This window comes from Capra hircus, chromosome 13, assembly GCF_001704415.2.
Source record: "Capra hircus breed San Clemente chromosome 13, ASM170441v1, whole genome shotgun sequence".
NCBI classification, from domain to species: Eukaryota; Metazoa; Chordata; class Mammalia; order Artiodactyla; family Bovidae; genus Capra; species Capra hircus.
The window spans coordinates 27,219,910-27,244,815 of NC_030820.1; the positions used below are offsets into that span (position 1 = coordinate 27,219,910).

At 40.0% G+C, this 24,906-nt stretch overlaps 1 protein-coding gene across 2 annotated transcripts in view; it reads left to right on the top strand.

Moving 5' to 3' along the window:
• Positions 374–24,906, top strand: part of MCM10 (minichromosome maintenance 10 replication initiation factor) — a 30,167-nt gene continuing 5,634 nt past the window's right edge. Inside the window, exons 1-16 of one of the 2 annotated variants that reach the window (XM_018057119.1) lie at positions 374–462; positions 2,876–2,960; positions 5,863–6,204; positions 7,539–7,643; positions 7,782–7,919; positions 9,517–9,688; positions 11,711–11,876; positions 13,572–13,739; positions 14,972–15,088; positions 17,302–17,501; positions 18,999–19,099; positions 19,691–19,801; positions 19,888–20,005; positions 21,791–22,019; positions 22,919–23,060; positions 24,022–24,140. In XM_018057119.1, coding sequence (XP_017912608.1) covers positions 2,954–2,960; positions 5,863–6,204; positions 7,539–7,643; positions 7,782–7,919; positions 9,517–9,688; positions 11,711–11,876; positions 13,572–13,739; positions 14,972–15,088; positions 17,302–17,501; positions 18,999–19,099; positions 19,691–19,801; positions 19,888–20,005; positions 21,791–22,019; positions 22,919–23,060; positions 24,022–24,140 — 2,235 coding nt within the window. In that variant the 5' untranslated portion in view covers positions 374–462; positions 2,876–2,953. The other variant, XM_013968513.2, reaches the window with a different exon arrangement.

A 24,906-nucleotide genomic window follows, 5' to 3' on the forward strand; every position in this document is an offset into this window, starting at 1 on the left:
CAACGCAGCCGCCGGTAATCGGTGAGGGCAGGGGGAAAGTTTGCAATGGGTTCCGCGGTCTGAGTTTCTGTCTAGGCTTGTCGGCATCAAGAGTTACCCTCCACCTCACAGGAAGAGAAAACGAAGCTCAGAATCGGATAACACAGTAAGTCCCGGAAAATGTCAGGAACTGACCACAAAAAGACACAGCTACTTCCCGACGCTATAACACTTAACCGGAGAAGCCTAGGACTTCACCGACCGGAAGTTCCCCTGCCCCCCAACAAAGAGGGCGCCGGTCACGTGAGCCAATCTGATTGCTAAACGCGACGTTCACGTTCTCCCCGCCCCCTTGAGGTCGTTTCCGCCCAGAGCTCTGAAGTAGCCAATCAGTACAGGCCTGAGAAGGCGTGCGTCTGACGTCAGAAGTAGGGGCAGAGAGGAGTTGGAATTTTGGCGGGTCCGGCTGTGCAGAGTAAAGAGGTGAGGAGCCGGGTAAGGAAGCGGTTCTGCGAGTGTTGAGCGGTGGTTGAGGGACCGCCGAAGGCGTCTGTGTGAGAGATTAACGAGCTCCTAGGGCGAGAGGCGCGGAGCTCGGGGGCGCGCAGGTGGGTGAGACTGGAACTAGGCGAACGCTGAGGTGCCTTGGGCCGAGCGCTGGGCTGACGCGGGGCTGGGCGGCCGGGAGGGCCTTGTGTGCGGAGCCATGGACGGTTCCGGAGCTAGGAAAGGCGGATAGTTCCGAAAGGCGCCGAGAGGTGCCAGGCGTTCGGCCGTCCAAGCTGTGTAAGGGTCCATTTTTTTTCTCTTTAAAGATAACCGTTTAAAACCTTTTCTAAATACATGCCGTTTGGACTTTCTCTTTTATAAATTTATGCTTAAGTTTATGATTTGCTGATAGGGGTGCAAGGCTCCCATCACATTTACTTTCGTGTTATCCAGTTTAAAGTGGGTGAAAAAATGAAATAAAGTCGCTCCGTCGTGTCCGATTCTTTGCTACCCCGTGGACTGTAGCCTACCAGGCTCTTTCGTCCATGGAATTTTACAGGCAAGAATACTGGAGTGGGTTGCCATTTCCTTCTTAAGGAGATCATCCCGACCCCAGGGATTGAACCCTGGTCTTCCGCATTGTAGGCGGGCGCTTTACCGTCTGAGCCAACAGGGAACAGATAACAGGTACACCGTAGTGGAATGTGCGATAAAGTCGTGAAAGCAGTGAGGTGAGAGGGTTCCAGGGGCCTGGTCAGATAGAGTGGTCTGGAAAGGCTTAGAAAAACTGGTAGTTAAGCAGAGACTGAGGAATGAGAAGGAGATAGAGGAGAGCTATCAAAAGAGGCCTGAAAGCACTTGCGTGTTCAAGAAGTTCAAAGCAGGCTAGTCCGGATGAAGCATTATTGCGGGATTGGGGTTGGATAGAGTGGTTGTAGAAAAAATGAGGAAGTGAAAGTAGGTAGGAGAGCGAGTAGGCTTTGTAAATTTTGTTCTAAGAGCAATGGAAAACTAATTAGAATTTTATTAAGGGAATACTGCGATCTGACTTATGTTCTTAAAAGATTGCAGATATTGCTGAGGAAAGAAAAGATTATTGTAGTGTTTACACAGAGGATAAATTTCAGAGGGACAGAAAGTCTAATAGAGTTTTCCAGGCAAAAGATTGATGGTGACTTGGACTAGGTTTTTGGATGAAATTGGGGAGAAGTAGAAGATTTTCAACTGAAAGAGTTGAAAAGGACCGAGTGACTGAGCAGGAGGTCTGTACTGGCAATCAGGGAACAGTGTTGTAATTAATCTTTCCCCAGTAGGGGGCTCTGAGGTATACACTGAGTTCCAGATACTGAACAAGGCTCCCAGGAGATGTGATCCTATGCCTCTGAGATTTCTCCCAAGTTCTCACACTCCTTTCAACCTTCACTCCCTCCATTCTTTCTTCCCCCAGGACCAGCACCCAGATGCTCTCCTTAAGACATCAGTACTCTCATGATTTTCCCACCTGACTCCTTAGGTCAGAGTCTTTCCAGATGGCTCATTGGTAACAGAATCCGCCTGCCCGTGCTGGAGACGTGGGTTTGATCCCTGGGTGGGGAAGATCCCCTGGAGAAGGTCATGGCAACCCATTCCAGTATTCTTGCCTGGAGAATCCCATGGATAGAGGCCTGGTGGGCTACAGTCCATGGGGTCCCAAGAAGTCAGCCATGACTGAGCAACTGAGCACAGCACAGGAGATTTTAGCAATATATTGAAGAAAGAACCCTTAGCATTTGTCAGATGGTCCTAGATGATGGGGGTGGGGGTAGGATGGGAGGGGGGTTGGTTATAGAAATGACCAAGACAGTTTGCCCCTTTCCAACCCTTAGGAACCTTACAGTCTTGCAGATTCCCCAGTTGACAGCACAGTGCCAGACACATGATGGATTGTAGGAATGTCTTAATCCTTGACATCGAACTTACCAAGATCATATATATTATAGAGCGCTTATAAGTTAAACAATAGCCTAGAAAATTGACACTTTTTTCTTGTAGTTTTAAAAATCATTTTAAATGAAAGAGGAAAGTGCACAGGATAATATAAAGTTATCCTACTTAGCTATGCCAGCTATTCCTCTGAGTGTCATAATACCTGTTCACAGTTTGTCTCATCCGTGTAATCTAGTATCACACAAAACAACACTGTACCTCAATGAAGTTTGCATAACAGTAGCTTGCAGACAAGACACATCATACAAGGGACTGCATCCATACAAGGAGGGAGAGAACATTGGTGGTGGGGTGAGAAATGGCCAGAGCCTGGATTAATTTTGAGCTTAAGCTCCTACAATTTGTAGGATGCTGGATTTGTTGGATATGTAATGTGAGAGAACAGTTGAGAGTGATTTTTTCCTACGTTGATTCCACACAGCCAAGGTTCTGCATTGCTGCCATCTCCTGGGCACCTGATACTCCTTCAGTATTCCATTGCCACCATTCACTTGACAGCATGGATGGTGAGTCCTGGCAGTTTTCTCAGTTTCCTTTTGTTTCGTGAAAAATCAATCTTTTGTCCATGGGCTTGTTGTTACTTATCTCTCTTTGTCTCTTAGTCACTAAGTCGTGTTCAGCTCTTTTTGCTGCCGCATGGACTGTAGCCTGCCAAGCTCCTCTTTCCATGGGATTTCTGAGGAAAGAATACTGGAGTGGGTTGCCATTTCTTTCTTTAGTTGTTACTTAAATCACTTATAAAATAGTGAAAATATCTACCTTACCCTCAAGCAATGTCTGAGTAGTTCAGTAGAAATCTCACTTCAGTCAGTGAATGTTATTTGTTTTAACCAGGTACACTTTCTGTTCCTAACATTGTCTTTCATAATAATGATGGTTGGCCAGGCACTGCTCTAAGATCCTATGCATACAGTTGGCCTTCCATATCTGACGGTTGCCCATCTGCAGATTCAACCAACTGCTTGCATATAGAGAATATTTGAGGGGAAAAAAAATTCCAGAAAGTTCCAAAAAGCTTAACTTGAGTCTGCTAAGCTCTGGCAACTATTTACATAGCATTTACATTGCACTGGGTGTTATAAGTAATATATTAGGGATTTGAGCATCTGTGGATTTTGGTATCCATGTTACTTTAAAATATTTATATAAATTATTTCACACTACGTATTACTCCTCTCCTGGTTTCATTCAACATTGCATGTAACATTGATGCAAATCAAAATATGGTTTCATTTTATTTCTTTCAATTGCTGTATTTCTTTTAATTACAGTCCATGGTAAGATTGAATCACATTTTAGTAATCCATTTTCCAGTAAAAGGCATTTGGGTTCCAATCTTCTACCACTATAAACTATGCTGCAATTATGTTGTTTTCTTTTGTTTGGCACATGTGTGAGCATTTCTCCCTACCACCTCACCAGCATCTGAGACATCATCCAAGATTTTTTAACTAATCTGATGGATGATTTTAAAAGGTAGCTCACTATTTTAATTGCACTTCCAGGATTACTAGTGAGGTAGAGAACTGTTAATTTATTTATTGGCCAGTTAGATTTCTTCATTCTTGATTTACCTGTTTTATTTGCTCATTCCTACCTCCCCACAATTTGGGCATGATTCCTTTATAAAATCAGGCATTTAAAGCACAGGCATTAAGGATACATTATACTCTCCCTCACTGAAAAGATGGGGGCTGAAATCTAGAGAAGTTAAGGGCCTGTTCAGGATCAAATGATGAAACAGGTCAGCACAGGAGCCTGGGTTAGGATAGAGACCTCTAGATCAGCAAACCAATACGCTTTCTACCCCTCTACGCTCCTTGACCTCAGAAGGAAATGAGCCAGTGGTCAACTCAGGGTCTAGAATCTGATGAAAGAACCTAAAGCTTAAAGTCAGAGATTGCATAATGATTAATCTGAGTTGCTTAGTCAGCAATGATTCCAACACTGCAGGGTGTAGCAAGAGAGAAGAGGCTACTTGGCTACCCAGGTTCCAAGTGAGATAACCGCATCCCCAAAACGGAGCCAAGAGGCCCTCCTCTCTCTCCCATTCCAAGCTGTTACAGAGAGCACGCCCTGGAAGAGGCCTGTGCCCAACACCACTGGGAACCTTGGGTGAGAAAGGCTGCCTAGTGGCTCCACACTCTTGGCCTTGAATCCATCTTTTCATGAGAAAACCAGGGCTGATCTCTCTCTCACTATGTACTAATAAATATTTTGCACATATCCCTGCAAAATGAACAAAATTTAGAAGTAGTATAAGAATTTGTCAGAGCTAGACTAAAACCACTTCAACAGATTTCAGTATCAAAGGTGAACTCTGAAGTGAGGCTGCCTGGGTTCAAATTCCTGCTCTTGACAGTTTCACCTCTGGCAAGTCACCAAACATTTGTCTTCTTGTCTGTTTTGCTCTGAGGAAAAAAATCAGTTAATACAGTCATCCCTGGTATCCACAGGGCATGTATTCCAGGACCCTGCATGGATACCAAAATCCAGATGCTCAGATCCATGATATGTTAATAAAATGGCATATTTTTTTGCATACAAGCTACACATATCCTGTACACTTTAAATAATCTCTAGATGATTTATAATACCCAGTGCAATGTAAATGCTATGTAAATAGTTGCCAGATACGTTAATGAATATGTATTTATGTTGAAAGTATGGAGAATGGCCTTGAGTGATACATCAAAATTATGACAGTGATTATACTGGAACCTGGTGGCTATGGTAAGGAGTTGGGATAAGATTTGACATAATAAACTTCTAACGTAAAAGCCAAAAGCAAACATGATAAAAGGTTGTGTGTGTGTTAAGTTGCTTCAGCCATGTCTGACTCTGCGACCCTATGGACTATAGTCTACCAGGCTTCTCTGTCCATGGGATTCTCCAGGCAAGAATACTGGCATGGTTGCCCTTTCCTTCTCTAATAAAAAGTTAATTATGGCTAATTCTGGTTGATGGGATATGAGTACATTTAATGTAATGCTTTGTAACTTTCTGTAGTTTTTAAAAATTACTCAAACAATTAAAAAGTAGGGGAATGTATACATCTAGGAACTAAATGTATACTTATTATGATTTTCAATTATTCCATTGTAGATTGAATTTCATATGCAGGAAGTCATCTGATTAGCTTAAGTAATGTAAATAAAGAGTTCTAGTACAGTGGCTGGCCCACTGAGATAACTAAGCAGATACTGGCCCCTACTTTCTTAGCCTAGTGCCCGCCGAGAAGCACCTGGGGAGAAGAAAGGTAGAAACAAGAACGATAGTTACATGTACCAGGCAAAAAGGTGAATCTGCAGTCATTTTAACTGCGTTATGAATGTTGAATGTTTTGACTCTGCTGTCAGTGGCTGTTTTTCACAGATAGGCTTCCTTTTTTTCCTTCTTTTCCCATAGGGGAGGAAGATGATTTGTCTCTGCTGACTGCATTGCTGGAGGAGAATGAGTCGGCCTTGGATTGTAATTCAGAAGAGAGTGAGCCCTTGACCCAGGAAGATGGTGAACCTGACTCATTTGATGAGCTCTTTGACGCTGATGGTGATGGTGAATCTTACACGGAGGAGACTGATGAGGGAGAAATGGAAAAGGCTGAAAACCAAAAGGAGAATTTGGCCACTCTCTTTGGAGACATGGGAGACTTAACAGATGAGGAAGAAGCTCCTACATCGCAATCAACTAAAGAGAGGGTCGTCCCTGCTCCTGCTCCCAGTCAAGGGAAAACTAATCAGGAGTTACAAGGTGCCCTAACCACTTGCTTTCTCCAACTTCTTTATGATAGACCAGATGAAGACTACTCAACTGACAGCTTTCTTCAAAATAGCTGCTGAGTTAGGGGTAGAGATACATGACTTTGCAAAAAAAATTGTAGAAGTTAGTGGAGCAAGCATTTAAAGCTAGCATTTGAGGGCGCAGCAGTCCCTGATACCAGGGTCAGCCAGCTATAATTGAGCCTTTGCAAAATGGCTCTAACATTTCTCACAATTATTACAGAAAAATAATACTTTGGGAATTAGCAAAGGGAGCCAGAGACAAGACTACACAGCCACCACATATTCTGTTTGAGCAGAAGACCTTTTCTGAACAGATCCATCTAGGAGTGGCTTTTTCTTTTCTTTCTTTCTTTTTTTTAGTGTTACAGATTTTTTTTCCTGTTTTTATCATCTCACAAAAAAGCAGTATGACAAGGTTTTTAGTTCATTGTTTCAGGAACATTGGAGCATGTAAGTGACTTGTCCCAGGTCACTTATCCTAGTCTGTATGATTAGGATTCTAGGTGGATTTTGGCTACAGAATTTCTATTTTAATCCCAACAGGAGATTCAAATTCTTATAAACATCAACTAGAAAAGGTTTATTTATATTAGTTAGTTTTATGAAGTTGTTGTTTAGTCACTATAGTGTCCAACTCTTTTGAGACCCCGTGGGCTATAGCCCACCCAGGCTCCTATGTCCATGGGATTTCCCAGGCAGGAATACTGGAGTAGGTTGCCATTTTCTTCTCCAGGGAGGAGTGCCATTTTCTTATTCCTCACATCTCTGATATGTATTTTTTTAATTTACATATATATTTTTAATTGAAATATAGTTCATTTATAGTGTTATTAGTTTGAGGTGTATTGCATAATGATTTGACATTTTTATAGATTATACTCCATTTAAAGTTATTACTGAATATTGGTTTATTCTCTGTGCTATACAGTATATCCCTGTATCTTATCTGTTCTGTGTTTTAAATATGGAAAGCTTCACAAATTTGCATGTCATTCTTGCTTAGGGGCCATAATCATTTCTTGACTCTTAAGAACTTGTCAGCCGTGGACATGTATCTGTCAGTAGTACAAATTCATAATCAGCTTTGGTATTAGAGATTTGTTTGCTGGAAATATCATGTTTACTTCTCTAAGGGGAACTATTTAAAGTGCAAAAGTTAATTATGAGTTCTCAGTATGTGATTCTGTTGTGGGTCTCAAGTTTTGGAGGTGATGGGTAGATATCAAAAATTATTTCAGCGCTCTCATCATGTATGGTATTTCATCTGGTCTGGTTTTTAAATCAATATATTTTTTCCCGTAGATGAATTAAGGAAGTTGCAAGAGCAAATGAAGTCCTTACAAGAACAGCTGAAACTAGCGACAATTAAACAGCCTGCAAGTCCAGCCCTTTCATGTAAAACCCCAGGTAATGAAACTAATTCTAGGGATAGTATGCATTTCTGTTATAAAGAAATCATAACGTTACTTCTGCATCCAACTCCTGATGAAACAGTTTTTTAACCCCTTTCTAAATTTTCTTTACTAATTTCTTTTAACCAAGTAGATAAGTCTCCACGTCCCCCTCTTAAGGAGAAGAAAGTTCAGAAAATTCAGGAGTCATTGTGCTTTTCTGCGGAGCTTGACGTCCCTACTCTACCAAAACCCAAGCGAGTGGCTCGGACACCAAAGGTCTCACCTGCAGGTGAGTACTCACGACCCCTAGTTTCTCACTGCCTGGGCTCTGTTTACAATATATTTTGGTACTGTTATGTATGGGTGTGTGTCTTGGTCTATCTTACCTGCCCATTGAGAAAAGTAAGTTTCCTGGAAATGGGAACCACGTTCTATATTTCATAATCTTTGTGTACATCACAAAGTGCTTAAAAAATACTTGGGTAGAGAATAAATATTTAAATGCATAATGGATTCAATTTTTTTTGGTTCTATAGTCCTGTAGTTGAATTATAATGAAGTATAAACACTGGGTTAAGTTCTTACGCTAGAAAGCTAGAGATTTAATGTTCAGGCTGTGAGACTGAGGCACAGTGATCTCTTTAATAAAATGGTCAAGTTTTATTTGAAGCCAGAGGGTTCATTCTTATGAAAAGTCATCTTTGCCAGGAGGATATAGTGGTACTCAAATCCTATTTCAGCACATACGTATATTCACACAAAATAAAATGTAAAGGATTTGTAAGCTCTGTGCATTGGTTTTGTTGTACTGTCTTTTTGCCCAAAGCAATTCCTCTTTGGAAGATCTGAGAGAAAATGACCTGGAGATAACTTGGCTTAGAGTAAGCAGCATTTTATTGATCACGCATGTTCAGAAAGGCCCTTTTGACTACCATTGGCATATGACACAACAATACAGAATGGCTGTAGCCTCTGTGTGTTCATATTTATTTGACAACAGATGATATATTCCATGCATCCACTTATTAATGGTGTTTATTCCCTTAGGAGCTCTGGTATTACTAAAGTATTTTATTAGACAGTGTCCAAAGTTGGGTTTTGAGATGTTGAGATAAGGGCATGGTTTCTGGCGATTCTAAAAAGTTCTAGGGTTACCCGAGCCCCTGCCTTGGGAGCAGTGATCCAAAGTCACTTTGAAAGTAAATACCAATCTTATTTGAGAGAGAGTTATACTTATTAAGGAGAATACCCAAGCTTTCCAACCCTCAGGAACATTATCAAATGCTTGTAATATATGAAAAGAACCATATCAGAATATCCTGGGTCCCCTAACACTCCCACGACCACCCCCCATCCCCACTCCTGCACATACACACAAGTAAAATTAAATGAATTGAAATGAAACAAGAAAGGGAAGCTAAATTTGAATGTCTTTCAGGTAGAATTTGACCTGTGCACAAATCTCCACTAATTACTGATTTCAGAAGGAGGGCTTTTACGCCTTCTACCACAGTGCTCTGTATATGGTGACTGTTCAAGAAATGGCATTGCACAGAGAAACAGTGTTTTAGGGTAGAACTGATGCAGCCACTAGCCACTTGTGACTAATTAGATTACAAATTTAGGCATTAATTTCCTTAGACACACTGGTCAGTTTCACGTGGTCAGTGTCCACTTGTGGCTGGTGGCCACCACATGGACAGCAGTGGTATAAAACATTTCCATACACAGGAAATTCTGGACTACACTGCAGAGGTTTGGGGGTAGTACAGAAATGATCCTGTGGGTTACTGTTATTCTCTCAAGATTTGACAGGTGTTGATTAAAAAAGAAACAGTTCTAATAAAAAAATGTTTAATTATCAGTGTGGTTTTTATATTTTCTAGAGCCCCAATGCTCACCTTTGAAGATGACAAGTGTACCCTTCCAACCACTGCGAACAACTCCTGGGAACAAGCCTGGTGGGATGACTAGGGATCAGAGTACAGGGACACCCAGGAGCTCTGGGGAGATGGCTCAGGCAGTCTCCGTGGAAGCCTTCTCCGGGCTGAGGCTCAGGTCAGTAATTGTGACAGCCCTCTCTTTCACTTTGCTCGTAGGCCCCACAAGATGCCTCTTCCTCGATCCTAGGGACTGAGCCTTCCAGAATTAGTGTGTCTGTACCGCTGAGTCACATGAGACGTATAGCTCTTGTACTTTACCATACTAAGCCTTTGGCACTGAGTTTGACTCAGTGTATTTACATATGGATAAGGAAAGCTTTCTCTTGTTTGTGTAGAGAGTAAAAGATATGTGTTCTTAAAAATGAAATCAATAAATAATAAGTACTGTATTTAACCAGAAACTAGTAGGAACAGTGGTGGAGACTATTCTTAGATACCTAAAGGAATATACAGTTTAACTAGGATAGTAGTATCTTCTTATAATTAATGTTAATAGAAATAACTGTGCTCTTTTGTTATGTGGAGAAATTAAGATATTCAGGCAAAATACAAATGGGGAGTGGGAGAGAGGCTCAAGGGAGAGAAGATGTATATACACGTACAGCTGATTCACATTGTACAGCAGAAACTAACACAACATTGTGAAAAAACAATTGTCCTCCAATTTGAAAAAAATAGAAATGCATCCCAGGATCAGTTCAGGGAAAAACCTGGACTTCCAAGACTTCTGTGTCTACTGCTTTGCACCTCTGTTATTACTGCTCTTGAAGCCCTGGGCAGAGGTGACATCCTTACTCTGAAACCAGATTGCCTTTAGTACTGAGCAGCCAAGGGGCAGCCCCTGTAGAACACCTGAACCTTGTCAACCTAAACTAAAACTGCTAAGCTTTTAAATTATATGTTATTGGGGAGAACAAGTGACTGTTGACATGCAATAGAACTTAATTGTAATAACTGCATACTTTTCAAAATTGGGGGTGGGGGATCAATATTTTAATTACATTTGAAACAGAGTCCGAGGAATGGAATATAGTAAAAACTCACTGAGGGAACTTCAGGCTTCTTTTTCAAGGTAAATGTGACCCTCCTGAGATAATACTGCCTTTCCCAGTGGAAACACCCTAGAGATAATAAAGATGTTGCTCAATAGAGTCTTGCTATACATTTGAACTGAATGGAAGTAGACGAAGTTGAAACTAGTCAGCCAAAGCTTCTATAGGGCCTACAAATTTAGGGGGTTGCAGAGTTGTTTGAATCTTTCTCATGATTGTTCTACTGAACCTCAGAACCTGAAGATGCTCTGTAGGATCGTAGCTTCGTAGTAACCTGTTAACTCAGAAATCAAATAAGGAAAGGATTTCTCCATTTATGTCAGTGTTTCCCTCCTGAATATTCTTTATTGTTGAGTTAGCCCTTGGAGTTTCTAGTCTAGAAAACTTGTGAAAGAGTCAAAAAGCTTGTTTTCCCCTGACTGCTTTCTCTCGTCTTATGATCCAACATGGAACAAATTTTAATATTCAACTAGAGAAAAACAATTTGCAAATTTTATGAGTTTTAACCAGTCATTAGAAACAAGAATATATTAATTGAAGCTCGAGTCAGTTTTTTTTATTATGTGAAAAGGTTGGCTTTTAAAAAATCTAATTAGAAATAGTAGAGCTTATGACATTCTCACAGAATGGATGCAATTGAAATATCTTAATTTACCTAAGCAATTCATGATTTTGTATTAAAAGCAAGAGATTATTTTTAAAAGAATATTATATTAGAATTCATAAGAACTTAAGTAATTTGTGGTCTTTACTTCGTACATAAGTCCCAGTTCTATATCCGTGGAAAAGCGAACCTGGTCTTTAAAATTGTCTCCTTTTGGGGAGGAGGCCATGCTGTATAGCATGGGGATGTTAGTTCCCCAAAAGGGCAGAACTTGTGCCTGCTGCAGTGGAAGCACAAAGTCTTAACCGCTGAACAACGGGGGAAGTTTTACCTGCTGAAAAAATATGTGCCTTGTACTAAGCCTCCCTGAGAATAGGTGCTTTAGAGATTTCTGTCCATAATGTCTCTTCTAACTAATTTGCTACAGTGCCAGGTTATCTCTTAGAGTAATAATCTACCAATTGCTGGTGTCTTGACCCAGAAAGCCTCGAGTATCCTCCACAGAAATGAACAAGAAAATGATCGGCCGAAAACTTATCAGACTGTCTCAGCTCAAGGAAAAGATGGCAAATGAGAAGCTGGAAGAAATAGACTGGGTGACGTTTGGAGTTATATTGAAGAAAATCACTCCACAGAGTTCTAACAGTGTAAGCTATTTTATTAATCAGCTGTTTCATCACAGATTGACAGTGGAGACTCATGTTCTTGATTTGTTACGCAGAGCCCATCAGTGTTTCATTTTGTAGTCATTGCTAGTAAGTTCTCAAATTGCCACACCATCACCTGGTTGGTACCAGAGGGGGAGATCTGTAAGGAAGGCCCTACTTAAAGAAGGTCTGATTAGACAAGTTTCTTACGCTTTTTATTGTCCACATCATTCTTATTCATTTTACTTGTTGTTTGGTGATGCCTGTGGATGCCCTACATCCCCCTTGTGGAAGGGGAGCACGTCCTCAAAGACCATTTGAAGAGCCTTACTAGATGTAAGATGTCAGTCACCGAAGTCCTGATATTGCTGACCTGGGCCAGTACAGGATGGTACATTTCATTTGACAAATATTACAAGAGGTCTGATAAGTTTTAAAATCACAGTTGACTGAGGAATAACAAAACTTATTATGTGGCCAAGTCAGAAAAGCTAGATTCTAAGCCTCATTCTCCATTTATCAGGAGCCTTGTGGCATTAGGTGGCCCTTACTCTCTTTAAGGACCTCCATTTCCTTATCTGTAAAATGAAGGAATTGTCTTTTGATTACCTGAAAGGCTGTCTCTAAAATACTGCATATTATCTTGTTCAAAACTAATTTCATTCTCCAGTTTTGATCTTGGCCAACCTTAAATTTTTTTATGAATCTGACACCAGGGGTTGAGTTTCAGATTCTGAGTCCTGCTCTATATCTGGTCTGTCTCAGTAAATGTGAACAAGTCTGGTTTTCATTTGATGAAGTTCGTAATTGCATCACCACTGGCTATAATGACATTGAAATAATAGGTGTGAAATTTATTTGAACTTCTCTAAGAATGGCATTGTATAAATCCTTGGAAGAATAATTATAATACTGGAGTTTAGGCAATAATTCACTATAACCTGTAGCCATACCCACTCTGGGCTGCCTCAGTGAAATAACTTGATTCAGTATTGTGTGAATTGCTTTTTTAAAAAATCTATAAACATGGAAGTTGTTCATATTATGTGTGGCTAGCATTTTGAGTTTCTTGATATGTCATAGTATTTCCAAAGTTTTAGAATTAAATACAACCAGTTTTCTTTAAATGATGCTGTTTTTCTTCTAAACTAAGGAAAGATTTAGAAGCATTGAACTGAAACTTCCTTATTAATATTAAAATAACTGATAAATAATATTTTTAAATATATATCAGTAAATTTTTTATTGGAATATAGTTGATTTATGATGTTGTGTTTTAGGTGTACAGCAAAGTGATGGTTATACATATGTAGATTTGTCTCATGTTCTTTTCCACTATGGTTTATTACAGGATATTGAATATAGTTCCCTGTGCTTTACAGTACTAGTCTTTATTGTCTAAATATTTTATATACTAGTTTGTGTCTGCTAATAACAAGTTTGAAGAAACAGTTAACAAGAAAGCCATTTCTTTCTGAGGCTTGCCTTTCTTTACCTTCATTTCTAAAATGAGAAGAGGCATACCAAAGCCTTGAGAAAGGATTAACTTAAAATTAACAGACATTCTGATGATAACCTATTCAGACTAGGTCATGCTTAGATATCTTCCACAGTAGAACACTTGGACTGTAAATGAAGACATTGTAACCCATTGTTCAAGATTTATTAAAGATAAGCATAAATGATTTGCTCCAGGGGAAAACATTTAGCATCTGGCGACTAAATGATCTTCGTGACTTGACGCGATGTGTATCACTATTCTTGTTTGGAGAGGTTCACAAAGAACTCTGGAAGACTGAGCAGGGTTCTGTCATAGGGCTGCTCAATGCAAACCCCATGAAGCCCAAGGATGGTTCAGAGGAGGTAAGACTCTGTTTCCATTGTTTTTTGTGTGTGTGTGTGTGGTCTTTACAACTTAGCTGAGTTCTATCAAAAACCTTTATGCTGGTCTACCTCCAGGTAATAAGTCAAGCTTTTGTATTATTTTGATTCCATTTTACTGGCTTTTTGTTTGTCATTCATTTCTTACCTGTCAGTATTCTGAATTTCAGACTACGCTAGAGTATTTTATGACAGCTTATTTCATTATATTTTTTCAAATTCGTTCCAAGCTTCCTGGAATTTATTTTTCAGTTCTTGGGCTCCCTTCCATCTCCTATGAATATCCTTCATAGCATCAGGAAGGAAGGGTTTATAGTTGAGGAGGGTTTGTTCCATTTGTTAGTACAATCATACCTGCAACTTTACGAATTTTCGTTTTTAAAGTGACTTTTCACAGTCTTAAGCAGCATTAGAATTTGGGTTACTACCTACTGATTCTCTAGTAAACTGCAAACCGAGGTACAGTGTGAACACGTAACAGTTTCTCCACAGATGTCAACAAGAGGCTATTGCTTCTGTTATAGACACATTGTATCAGGAGGAGTAAGAGACAAAGTTGTTGCATTCATTGCTTTCAGGAGAGAATACCAACAAATCTTCATTTATTGGTTTGGAAGGTGTTTGGCCACAAGTAACAAAAGCTTCACGACAGTTCTTTGTAATGCTAGACACTGAGGTTTTTGTTTTTCTTGGATAATAAAAAATCCAGGCATAGGCAGTGTAATAATGCCCTAACACCAGGGCTGGTGTCCATGAGTCTCTCATATTTCCCTCTTGGTCACAAGATGGCTTGAAACTCTAGCATCATATCTCCACTGAAGCCAGGAAGTCAGCCAGCCTCTTCCCTGCTTTTATAGAAAAGCAGAAGCTTTCCTGGCTACCTTCCCTGCAGACTACTACTTCGGTCTCATTGGCCAGAGTGGAGTCACATGACAATCACTAGCTGCAAAGAGTGCTAGGAAAACTGGGAAGCTGCTCCATCACTTAAGGCTGAGCGTTAGGATTCTGATAGTAAAGACGCAGGAGGGAACAGAGAACTAAATGTCTTCTTTCCCATTTCTACAGCTGTTTTACAGAGCACTGGCTTCAAATCCCAGGGCACTGATGAGAAGGACAAAAAGCCTAACTCATGCCAACCGTTATTATATCCATTCTTGCTGGTGAGGGGCCATACCTTTGTTTGCTTTTAATTCCCACTACCTCTTTTTCTACAGATATGCTTATCTATTGATCATCCTCAAAAGATCTTAATTATGGGGGAAGCTCTTGACCTGGGAACCTGTAAAGCAAAGAAAAAGAATGGAGAACCATGTACACAGATTGTGAATTTGGTAGGTTTAAGCTTTGTTGGGGTGGTTTTTGCTAAAGAAAGAAATTAATAAGAATAAATTTTAGGCACTTGACCTGTAATGACCTATTTGGAACTGAGTTTCCTACATAATAGGAAGAATCAAAGAGAGAAAGTAAAATGTGTGGTTAATAATGGCCAGTTTAAAAAGCTGAGGGCAGGGGAAGGATTTAACTTCTTAGGAAACTGATCTTTTATTACCAGCTGATCGGGAACTTTAAGAAAGACGGAATTTTAATTTGCCCTCAATTCTTTCTAGTGTTGAAGATCAAACACTAATGATGAAATACACTTCAACCTTATTTTAGCCAGTACATAACTGTATTCTACCTTTTAGTAGAACTCTCTTTTTTGAAAAGTAACATTGTACTGAGATAGAATGCACATACCAGACCATTCAGTTGTGAAGTGCACAATCTAGTGATTTTAATGTATTCACAGGGTTGTGCAATCATCTCCACCAGGTAATTTCAGAACATTTTCAGTCCCCTTCTAAAAACCCAAACCCACTAACAGTAATTCTCTATCCCCCTTCTCCTCTAGTCCTGGCAACTACTCATCTACTTTCTGGCTATAGATTTGCCTATTCTAGACATTTCATACAGTGGAATTGTATAATGTACAGCCTTTTGTATCTAGCTTCTTTGGACTTAGAATAATGTTTTTAAAATTCATCTGTGCTATGCTCATGCTACAAAGCCTTTTATCAGCACTTGATTCCTTTTGGTATTTGAATGATTGTATGGATAGACTACACTCAGTTTATCCATTGGTTGATAGATACTTAGGTGGTTTTCATATCTGACTGTTATGGATAATGCTGCTGTCAGCAAGCATATACAGGTTTTTATGTAGATGTCCATTTCAGTTGCCTCAACTATATACCTGGAGTGGAATTGCTGGATCTATATTTAGGTTTTTGAGGAACCACCAAACTGGTTCCCCCAGGTGGCTTTTACAATCTCCCTAGCAGTATGTGAGGGTTCTAGTTTCTCTGACACTTTGTTACTGTCTGTCTTTGATTACAACCATCCAAGTAGATGTGAAGTGGTACTTCTTAGAGCTCTTTGAAAAGATTGGATAATAGGTTCTGGTTTCATCTCTTTTTATTTCACTCATTGCTGTCTAACAGATGAACTAGTGAGCAGGAAACAGGGAAGAAGGAGACAGTTGGAAAGAGGTCTCAGGGGAAGTATACCTGTCAGGTCACAAGAGCTGGACCATTAAACCTCCATTGTCAGCATCTCTCTAAGTTTCACCTAGTTCAACAGTACTTAATAGTTTCTCTTTGCGCCTTTCACTATAAGGGTAGCATTTGTCTGAGAGTCAACCAGAGAAACAGAAAGGAAATTGATTTTGTTTTTTAACTTCTGTTGAGGTAAAATTCACATTGTGTATAGTTAACCATTTACGTCAGTAATATTTAGTGTATTCACTTTATTGTCCAACCACCAGCTCCAGGTTTCAAAATCTTTTCATCACCCCATTAAAAGACACCCCCTAGCAATTAAGTAACCATTTCCCTGATGACCTATAATCTGTTTTCTGTCTCTGTGGATATATGCCATAAAAGGAATCATACAACATGGGACCTTTGTGTCTAACTTCTTTCATTTGGCATAACATTTTGAAGCTTCATCCTAGAAACTGACTATTTCTGTTGTAGAAAGAGGACAACGGCAGTTTGAAAAGTGCCACTTTTTCTTGTACCCAAATAGTGTGTTCAGAATTTAGTCCCCTTAAATTTTTTCTCTTAATTTCTATTGAGTATAGTTGATTTATAGTGATGTGTTAGTTTCTGGTATACAACAAAGTGAATTAGTTATGCATATACTTACACCTGTTCTTTCTTAGATTCCTTTCCCATATAGGCCATTACAGAGTACTGAATAGAGTTCCCTGTACTATAGAGTAGGTCCTTATTAGTTATGTATTTTATATATAATAGTGTGTGTGTATGAATCCCAATCTTCCAATTTATCACCCCCCACTCCACCCCCTTACCTAGAGGATGAACTTCTAAGTTGCTTCTTAGCTGTGGATAGAGAATGATCTCAGAAGTTAGGCGGGAGGGTTTTGCCCACAGAATAGCTCTCTGTGAGGCTGGGAGAAAGGAGTTGTAAAGGAATTGCGTCCATTAACATTGTCCCCGGCCTATTGTCCTAATGTTGATACAGCTGCTCTTTCTCTTCACAGAATGACTGTGAGTACTGTCAGTATCACATCCAGGCCCAGTACAAGAGGCTTAGCGCCAGGCGAGCTGACTTGCAGTCCACCTTCTCTGGAGGCCGCATTCCAAAGAAATTTGCTCGCAAAGGCATCAGCCTGAAAGAACGGCTGTGTCAGGATGGTTTTTACTACGGAGGCGTTTCTTCAGCCTCATATGCAGCCTCAATGTAAGACATTCTCCGAGCTTCTTTGAGGGCTGGGGTCTTCATTTAAGAGTAAACCCAGGACTTCTCTGGTGGTTCAGTGGTTAGGACCCCATGCTTCCATTGCAGAGGGTGTGAGTTGCATCCCTGATTGGGAAGTTCTGCATGCTGTGCTGTGTGGCCAAAAAGGAAAAAACAAAAAGTAAGCCCAGTGGTTGTACATTTTTGTCCCAGTCCTAGAAGGTTTGTACAGGTTTTATCTTTTATAACAAGCTGCCTAAAACAATGGAGCAGAGGAGAAGAGACCCAAAACAAGGTTACTTCATTCCTGGGGAGAGAAGAAAACACACTTAAAAGGAGGAGAAACTGAGTCGGGCTCTCCTGATCTTTAACAGGGAGCCCACACTTCCTCTTTGGCTTCTAATGTGAATAGTCCAACTTTTCAGGACTGATTGGCCACTGAAAGTGTTCATCATAGTGTTGACATCCTTGAAATCATTTCCATTGTGAGTGTGAGGTTGTAGATCTTAAGGAACCCACAATGAATTTAGTGAATGAATATGCAGAGAAACCTCACAGGGAAGGGGGATACTGCTGAAGCTGGGACTCCTGGGGATCTCAGCCTCTCCCTAGAGTCCCTGAGTAGGTGACTGATGGCCTGTCACCTGACTCTATAAAATACATTTAAGGCAGGGATTTGGCTCAAGGGAGCTATAGTTGGTCGAAGAATAAAACAGATTTTGTCCTCAATCCAAGAGACATTGGGCTAGAGGACTCTCACCTCTATTTTGTAATATCAAGAACATTTTTAAGGTTTAAAATAATGTCTGTATTTTAGCAAATTGCAAAAGGCAATGCACATAACATTATTTTTTTAAACATGTACAGTTTAGCCAAAAGAAGACAATAAAAACCATCTATAATCCCACCATCTAGATAACTGTTAGTTTTGGTATATATGGTTTGGGGGGGACATTTCCCATAAGTATAAATTTTTAAGAGTATAAAATGAGGTCATAGTATGCCTATAATTTACAATGTTCTTCTTTCCCATAAAAATAATGAATTTTTCTTTGTGGAATATTCACTTAACGGCATTATTTTTAGTGGCTACAGTATTCTTTCACATGGCTCTGATAATTTAAATAATTCCCTATGGATAAACATTTATAGTATTTCTAACTCTGAACAATACAAAGCTTCCATTAATATCCTAAATTTTTGCATAGGTCTTAATGTAAATCCTAGACTTCTTGATAAGTCCTACTCTTGATCAAAGTGTTGGCATATTTTTATTTCTATTGCCAATTTACTTTTCCAGAATGGCCTTCAAGCAAGTTTGTAGGTTGCCTGTCTTAGGTCTGTGACATAATGCACACACCAGTTAGGGGTAGGACCATGATATTAACTACAGTCTACTTAAAAGGAGCTTTGAGAAACATTGACATTGTGTAACGACTACTTTTCTGCCTTCTTTACCTCAGAGCATTGACTTTCAGTGGTTTTCATTTTCCTTTTCAGTGCAGCTGCTGTTGCTCCTAAAAAGAAGATTCAAACCACTCTAACTAACCTGGTGGTTAAGGGCACAGACTTGATTCTTCAGGAAACTCAACAAAAACTAGGTAACTTTGTTTCTTTCTTCATCTTAAATTTGTAGGCTTCAGGATTGAAAACAGTTAGTTCCTAACTCTAAATTATACTGAGTGACATCACCTAAAGTAAAAGAACCAAGCTTCGTTGGCAGCATCTTAAGCAATAACATATTAGCGGTGTCTTAGGTTTTTAAAACGTCTTAATGTATCTGGGTCTAACTCTTAGTGTCTGGCACTAGAATCAGTATTGTCAACTTCTGTCTTTCACTAAAACAGGTACAGGTCAGAGAATGCCACCTCCGCTCTGTCCTTGGGGCTCTGTTTATAACAGCGGTCAAAGTCTAGCATGGACCCTTCCCCGTAGTGTACAATCCAGAAGTAGTGTGTAAAATGACCCCTCAGATAATGGTATTTTAATCATTTTTCAAAGTAAGACATTTGTCTTACCTTTGCAGTCCTACTGGTCTGATATTAGAGGTTAAGGATTCTCTTTTCTCTTGATATTCCATCTACTTCATTTTACAAATGAAAAAATTATGAAAGCAGAGTTTAAAAAGGAAGAAGATACATGACAGAAAATAGACTGAATTTTGAATCCTCTGAACCTGATATATATTTCAGGAATACCCCAGAAGAGCTTGTCTTGTTCTGAGGAATTCAGGGAATTAATGGACTTGCCTACATCTGGAGCCAGAAACTTGAAACATCATTTAGCCAAAGCCAAGTCATCAGGTAGAGTCAGCCTGCACCTGCTCTAGCGTCCACACCTGAGACCCTGCCCCTCTCAGAACTTCCTCAGCCTGTGGCTTATGTTTTAGGGATCGTGGGGAGCCCGAAACCTGCTTTCAAGTCTATCTCAGCATCAGCGCTCTTGAAGCAACAGAAGCAGCATATGTTAGAGATGCGGAAAAAGAAGTCAGAAGAAATACAGAAACGGTAGGAGTCACAGGTTTAATATTCCCCGTTTAGATTGCTCATCTCATGAATTCTGGGGCTGTCCTAATAGATTTCAGAAATGTAACTTTGGATTTGAGGTGATTGGCCACCTTTTCAGCTTTGAAAGTTTTTAAAAAATAATTTTAGCATAACTTTTAAAGTTATAAAGCATTTAAAGGTAAGTATTTCTGACTGATGCTAGTGAATCCTGAGACCAGGTACTACAGGCTGTAGTAATGAATGTCACTGTAGAAAAGAGAAAGTAATGACATGCAAAGACAGTTTTGTGAAAAAGGAAAGTAGACTGTGGCCAGTTTGCCACCTGTTTCTCAGTTTTGTCAGTTAGGTTTTTTAATTACAGTCTGAGCCAGTGCATGGCTTCTGCATTTGTTCAGGTCAGTGATAAAATTGAGACACTGAGAATAGTCATTTGAGAAGCAAAATCAAGTGGAAATGGGTATGGAAAGTAAATGAATCAAAGATTCTTGAACTCAAGTTATTCGAATGGTAGTAAAAGCTACGGTCTGCAGGTACCCAGTGTACACTGACCACCATGCTTTACACTGTACACGTGTCACATTGGTCCTTATCATAATCTGTGAAGTGTTATCCTTGTTTTGTGACTAATGTAACTGAAGACCAGAAAGCTAGTAGATGTTGGAGCCAAGTTTAAACTCACACCTACCTATTCTACTCCAGTGTTGAACCATTGCTGTCCCAGACCTGGGCTCTTGCAGGGTATGTGGTTCCATAGAGGGTAAAAGGCTATTACGAGTCAAGAACAGATGCTTTGGAAAAATAGGGGAATAGATTTGGCCTCAGGTGGATTAGTTTGAGGTCCTGGTAGGCTATCTATAGAAGTATTCATCAGGGGCCTACAGATGACATGAGTGTATATGTATATACATGGACATATGTGGACCTTGTGGGGAGTGGAAAGTACCTGTCAGTTTAATGGCATTACAGTTTAAAGTTTTTCAAAGTTTTCCTGGCCAAACATAACTTATCTTTGGACAGCATCTGGTAGGCAGTTTTCAGACTCAGCCTGGAACTTACAGGAGTGAGGATAATATGGTCGTGAAAAGAAGACTGGCTCAGGATTACCTGGTACTAGTCCTCAGCCTGTCACTTAATGGGCAGTGGGGTCTTGGGCCTCAGTTTCTTCATCTCTACAATGAGAGGTTTGGACAAATGATTTCTGACCTTTGTTATTTTTACATGGCCCTTGAAGCCACATATGAAGGGATGGGGAGATTCAAGAAAGAGGAGATATCTTATACAACAAAAATTAACACAACATTGTAAAACTACTATACTAGAAAAATAAAATATCATAAAAATTTTTTAAAAGCCCATATATAATCAGTGTGAATTATATTAATAGCACCCTTCTTTTATGATTTCCAAATGTATCGTGCGTGTTACCTCATCCTAGTAGAATAAACAAAATACACAGATTCAGTGAGTTCCTGAAGCATCTCAGCTAACCAGAGGGCACAGCTCACCTTCAGGGCTGAAGATGCTCCATATACCGACCCCACTAGAAAGCCAATTGATAATCAGTTCTAAATTGGTGAAACAATTAGCATTTATTCAGTGAAAAGTCAGTTAACTGAAGAATTAGTGAGGTTAGTTTTGTTTTTACTATGCGCTAATCTGAATAACCAAGGATGGAAAATTATTTTACTGACGACTACTTATCAGCTGGTGGCCTGTCTGTGGTCTCCCAGTCTGTGTGTTTTGTGCTTGTGTGCGTAGTTTGTGACTGCCTTTTTCTTTATAAAGCTTTCTGCAAAGCTCCAGTGAAATCAAGAGCCCAGCTGTGCCATCCTCTTCTCAGCAGCCCCCTTGTCAATCTCCACCAATGGGGGCTGAATTCCCCAAGATGAAAGGAACCCCAGCCACGCAGATGCCCAAACTTGGAAGAGGCATCTCAGAAGGAGATGATGTCCTCTTTTTTGATGAGTCACCACCACCAAGACCAAAACTGAGTGCCTTAGCAGAAGCCAAAAAGGTAACTGGCATCTGTTTTCTTCACCACTTGGACTTGTATTCTGTGAGACATAGCTTGGTGCTTCAAACTTAATATACCCGCAACCAGAAAGACAGTTACCTCATACCTATTTATTGATCATGATAATTAGAGTCAAAGGAATTTTAAATGATAATTGGTATCAACAGTGCCATTAATTTAATCCAAGAAAACTAGCCACTGTCTCTACATTATTTCTTGTCAGGCTGCAGGAGATAACATGGAAGAAATCTTATGTAGAAGCCCCGTCTGTAGACAGCTAGAAGCTAAATTGCTCTGATTGAAGTGGCAGTTGGGGGTGGTCAGAACCTCTCCTTTTCCTGAGTCACGGAGCCCCCAACTTGAACCTGTCTTCTCTGTCCTAGTTAGCAGCTAGAATCACATGAAGAGCAAAGGCTAGCTGCAAGGCAAAGCCACACCTTCAGTAATAATAATAGCAATTATACACCTGTGTTACTATTATTCTGTGTCTGATATTTGTGCATACGTGCTATTTACTGTGTATAAGTACATGCTTGGCTTGCATTATTTTATTCTTACAACTACAACCCTAAAAGATATGGTTGTCATCTTCATTTTACAAATGCAGAAACTGAAGCTGAACAATTAAGTCAGGTTATAAACTAGTAAGTGGCAGGCTTGGAATTCTTTTTTCTGTTCGAAACAAACTGAGATTTGGTTTGCTAACTTACAGACCTGTTTTCCCTTCTTTGAAGTTTTAATGATTGTGTTAATAATGCCAAGTAAAATGAAGATCTATTTTGCTAATGTATGTTTGAGAACTGCACGAATTCACTGGTTAATTCATTGGAAAGGGATACAGAGCTACAGATGCCTATCTTATTTAGATTTTTATCTCCCTCTCTTTTCTGTTTTCCTAGTTAGCTGCTATAACCAAATTAAAGTCAAAAGGCCAGATTCTTACAAAAACAGACCCAAATAGCATTAAGAAGCTAAAGGAACCCCAGGATGTCCTGGAAGTGAAGGAACGTGTAGAAAAGAACAGCACATTTTCTCCTCAAGGTACTCCAAATGGGAAGCTGTCCAGTGGGGAAAGACACTACTTACAGAGGAAACGTTCCAAAACATAATCAGCCTGAAGGCTGAAAGACTGAAAGTGAAAGTCGCTCAGTCATGTCTGACTCTTTGCGCCCCCATGGACTATACAGGCCATGGAATTCTCAAGGCCAAAATACTGGAGTGGGTAGCCTTTCCCTTCTTTAGGATATCTTCCCAATCCAGGGATTGAACCCAGGTCTCTCGCATTGCAGGCAGATTCTTTACCAGCTGAGCCACAAGGGAAGCCCAATACTGGAGTGGGTAGCCTATCCCTTCTGCAGCAGATCTTCCAACCCAGGAATTGAATCGGGGTCTCCCGCCTTGCAGGCAGATTCTTTACCAACTGAGCTATCAGGGAAGCCCTCGACATCAAAAGTCATTATTTTTTTTCCACTTTTCCTCTATGGAGAGGACCTAAATAGAATTTCTGCAGCTGGAACTGATTGTTTTTTATAATCACGTTGAATTAAAATGAAATTATGTACAGTTTAAAATCTTGAGATTACTCATTGTATCTTTGTACCTATATATTAGTATAAAGATTTACTTTGCTTTAAAGGAGCAGAACTTGTTTTAAATTGCCCTATTTTAATTTTTAAAACTGAAGCTGACAATTGTCACTTTAACCTCAATTTGTAGATAGGAATTTTGTTATTGTTACCTCTTTTCATAATTGGCCCTTATTTTAAGGTGAAAAAGAGATTTTAATTTAGTGATCAAACCTGCCATCCCCTCCCTCCATTCTAGTTTGTACTTCTCAGTTCATTTCTTCTAAGAGCCTCCCTTTGTTGGTACCAGGGGAGGTAAATTCAGTTTGAAGGGCCTTATGGCGGGAAACACAGAGCTGGGGGAAGCTGAGTTGGTGAGACACACTGACTCTCTGCAGTTCCTCTGTGACAGCTCACACTTTTTCATTCTGCTCTAGCTGAGGATGAATTGGAGCCTGCCAAGAAAAAAAGAAGAGAGCAACTTGCCTACCTGGAATCTGAGGAATTTCAGACAATTCTAAAAGCAAAATCGAGGCACACGGGAATCTTAAAAGAGGTAAGAAAGAGCCCAGAAGGTCACAGGTAACAGAGCTATCCTCTGACTCGGGTGCTCTGTTATGGGACTCAGAATTTGTTCCTATAACCTCAGCTGAAACATTAGTTGTGTGTTGGTTTGTTTGAATTTATTTTGAAGAACAGGAATATTGCTAATAGATTTTAGCTTTGCCTTTGCTACTTTGAAGAGTATCATTCAACATTATTTAAATTGACTTTGGTATTAAAGTGTTTCAGTCCATATTTTATAATAACGTAATATTGTATAAAAATATCAAGTTACTGTGTTGTACAAGATATCAAAGCACAGTTGTCCCTCCATAACCATAGGACTTGTCCGGTTGCACTTTAGGAACAGTCAGTGTATATTAAAACCATGCACGAGTGTCGTAGCTGCTACTGCTAAGTCACTTCAGTCGTGTCTGACTCTGTGCGACCCCATAGACGGCAGCCCACCAGGCCCCCCCGTCCCTGGGATTCTCCAGGCAAGAACACTGGAGTGGGTTGCCATTTCCTTCTCCAGTGCATGAAAGTGAAAAGTGAAAGTGAAGTCGCTCAGTTGTATCTGACTCTTAGCGACCCCATGGACTGCAGCCTACCAGGCTCCTCCATCCATGGGATTTTCCAGGCAAGAGTACTGGAGTGGGATGTCATTGCCTTCTCCAAGTGTCATAGGGTTGTATATAAATAAAGCTATTAGGTTCAAAAGTTGTAATAGGTTTTCCATCAACATGGATGCCCTGTAGAACATTCAGAACAATCCTTTT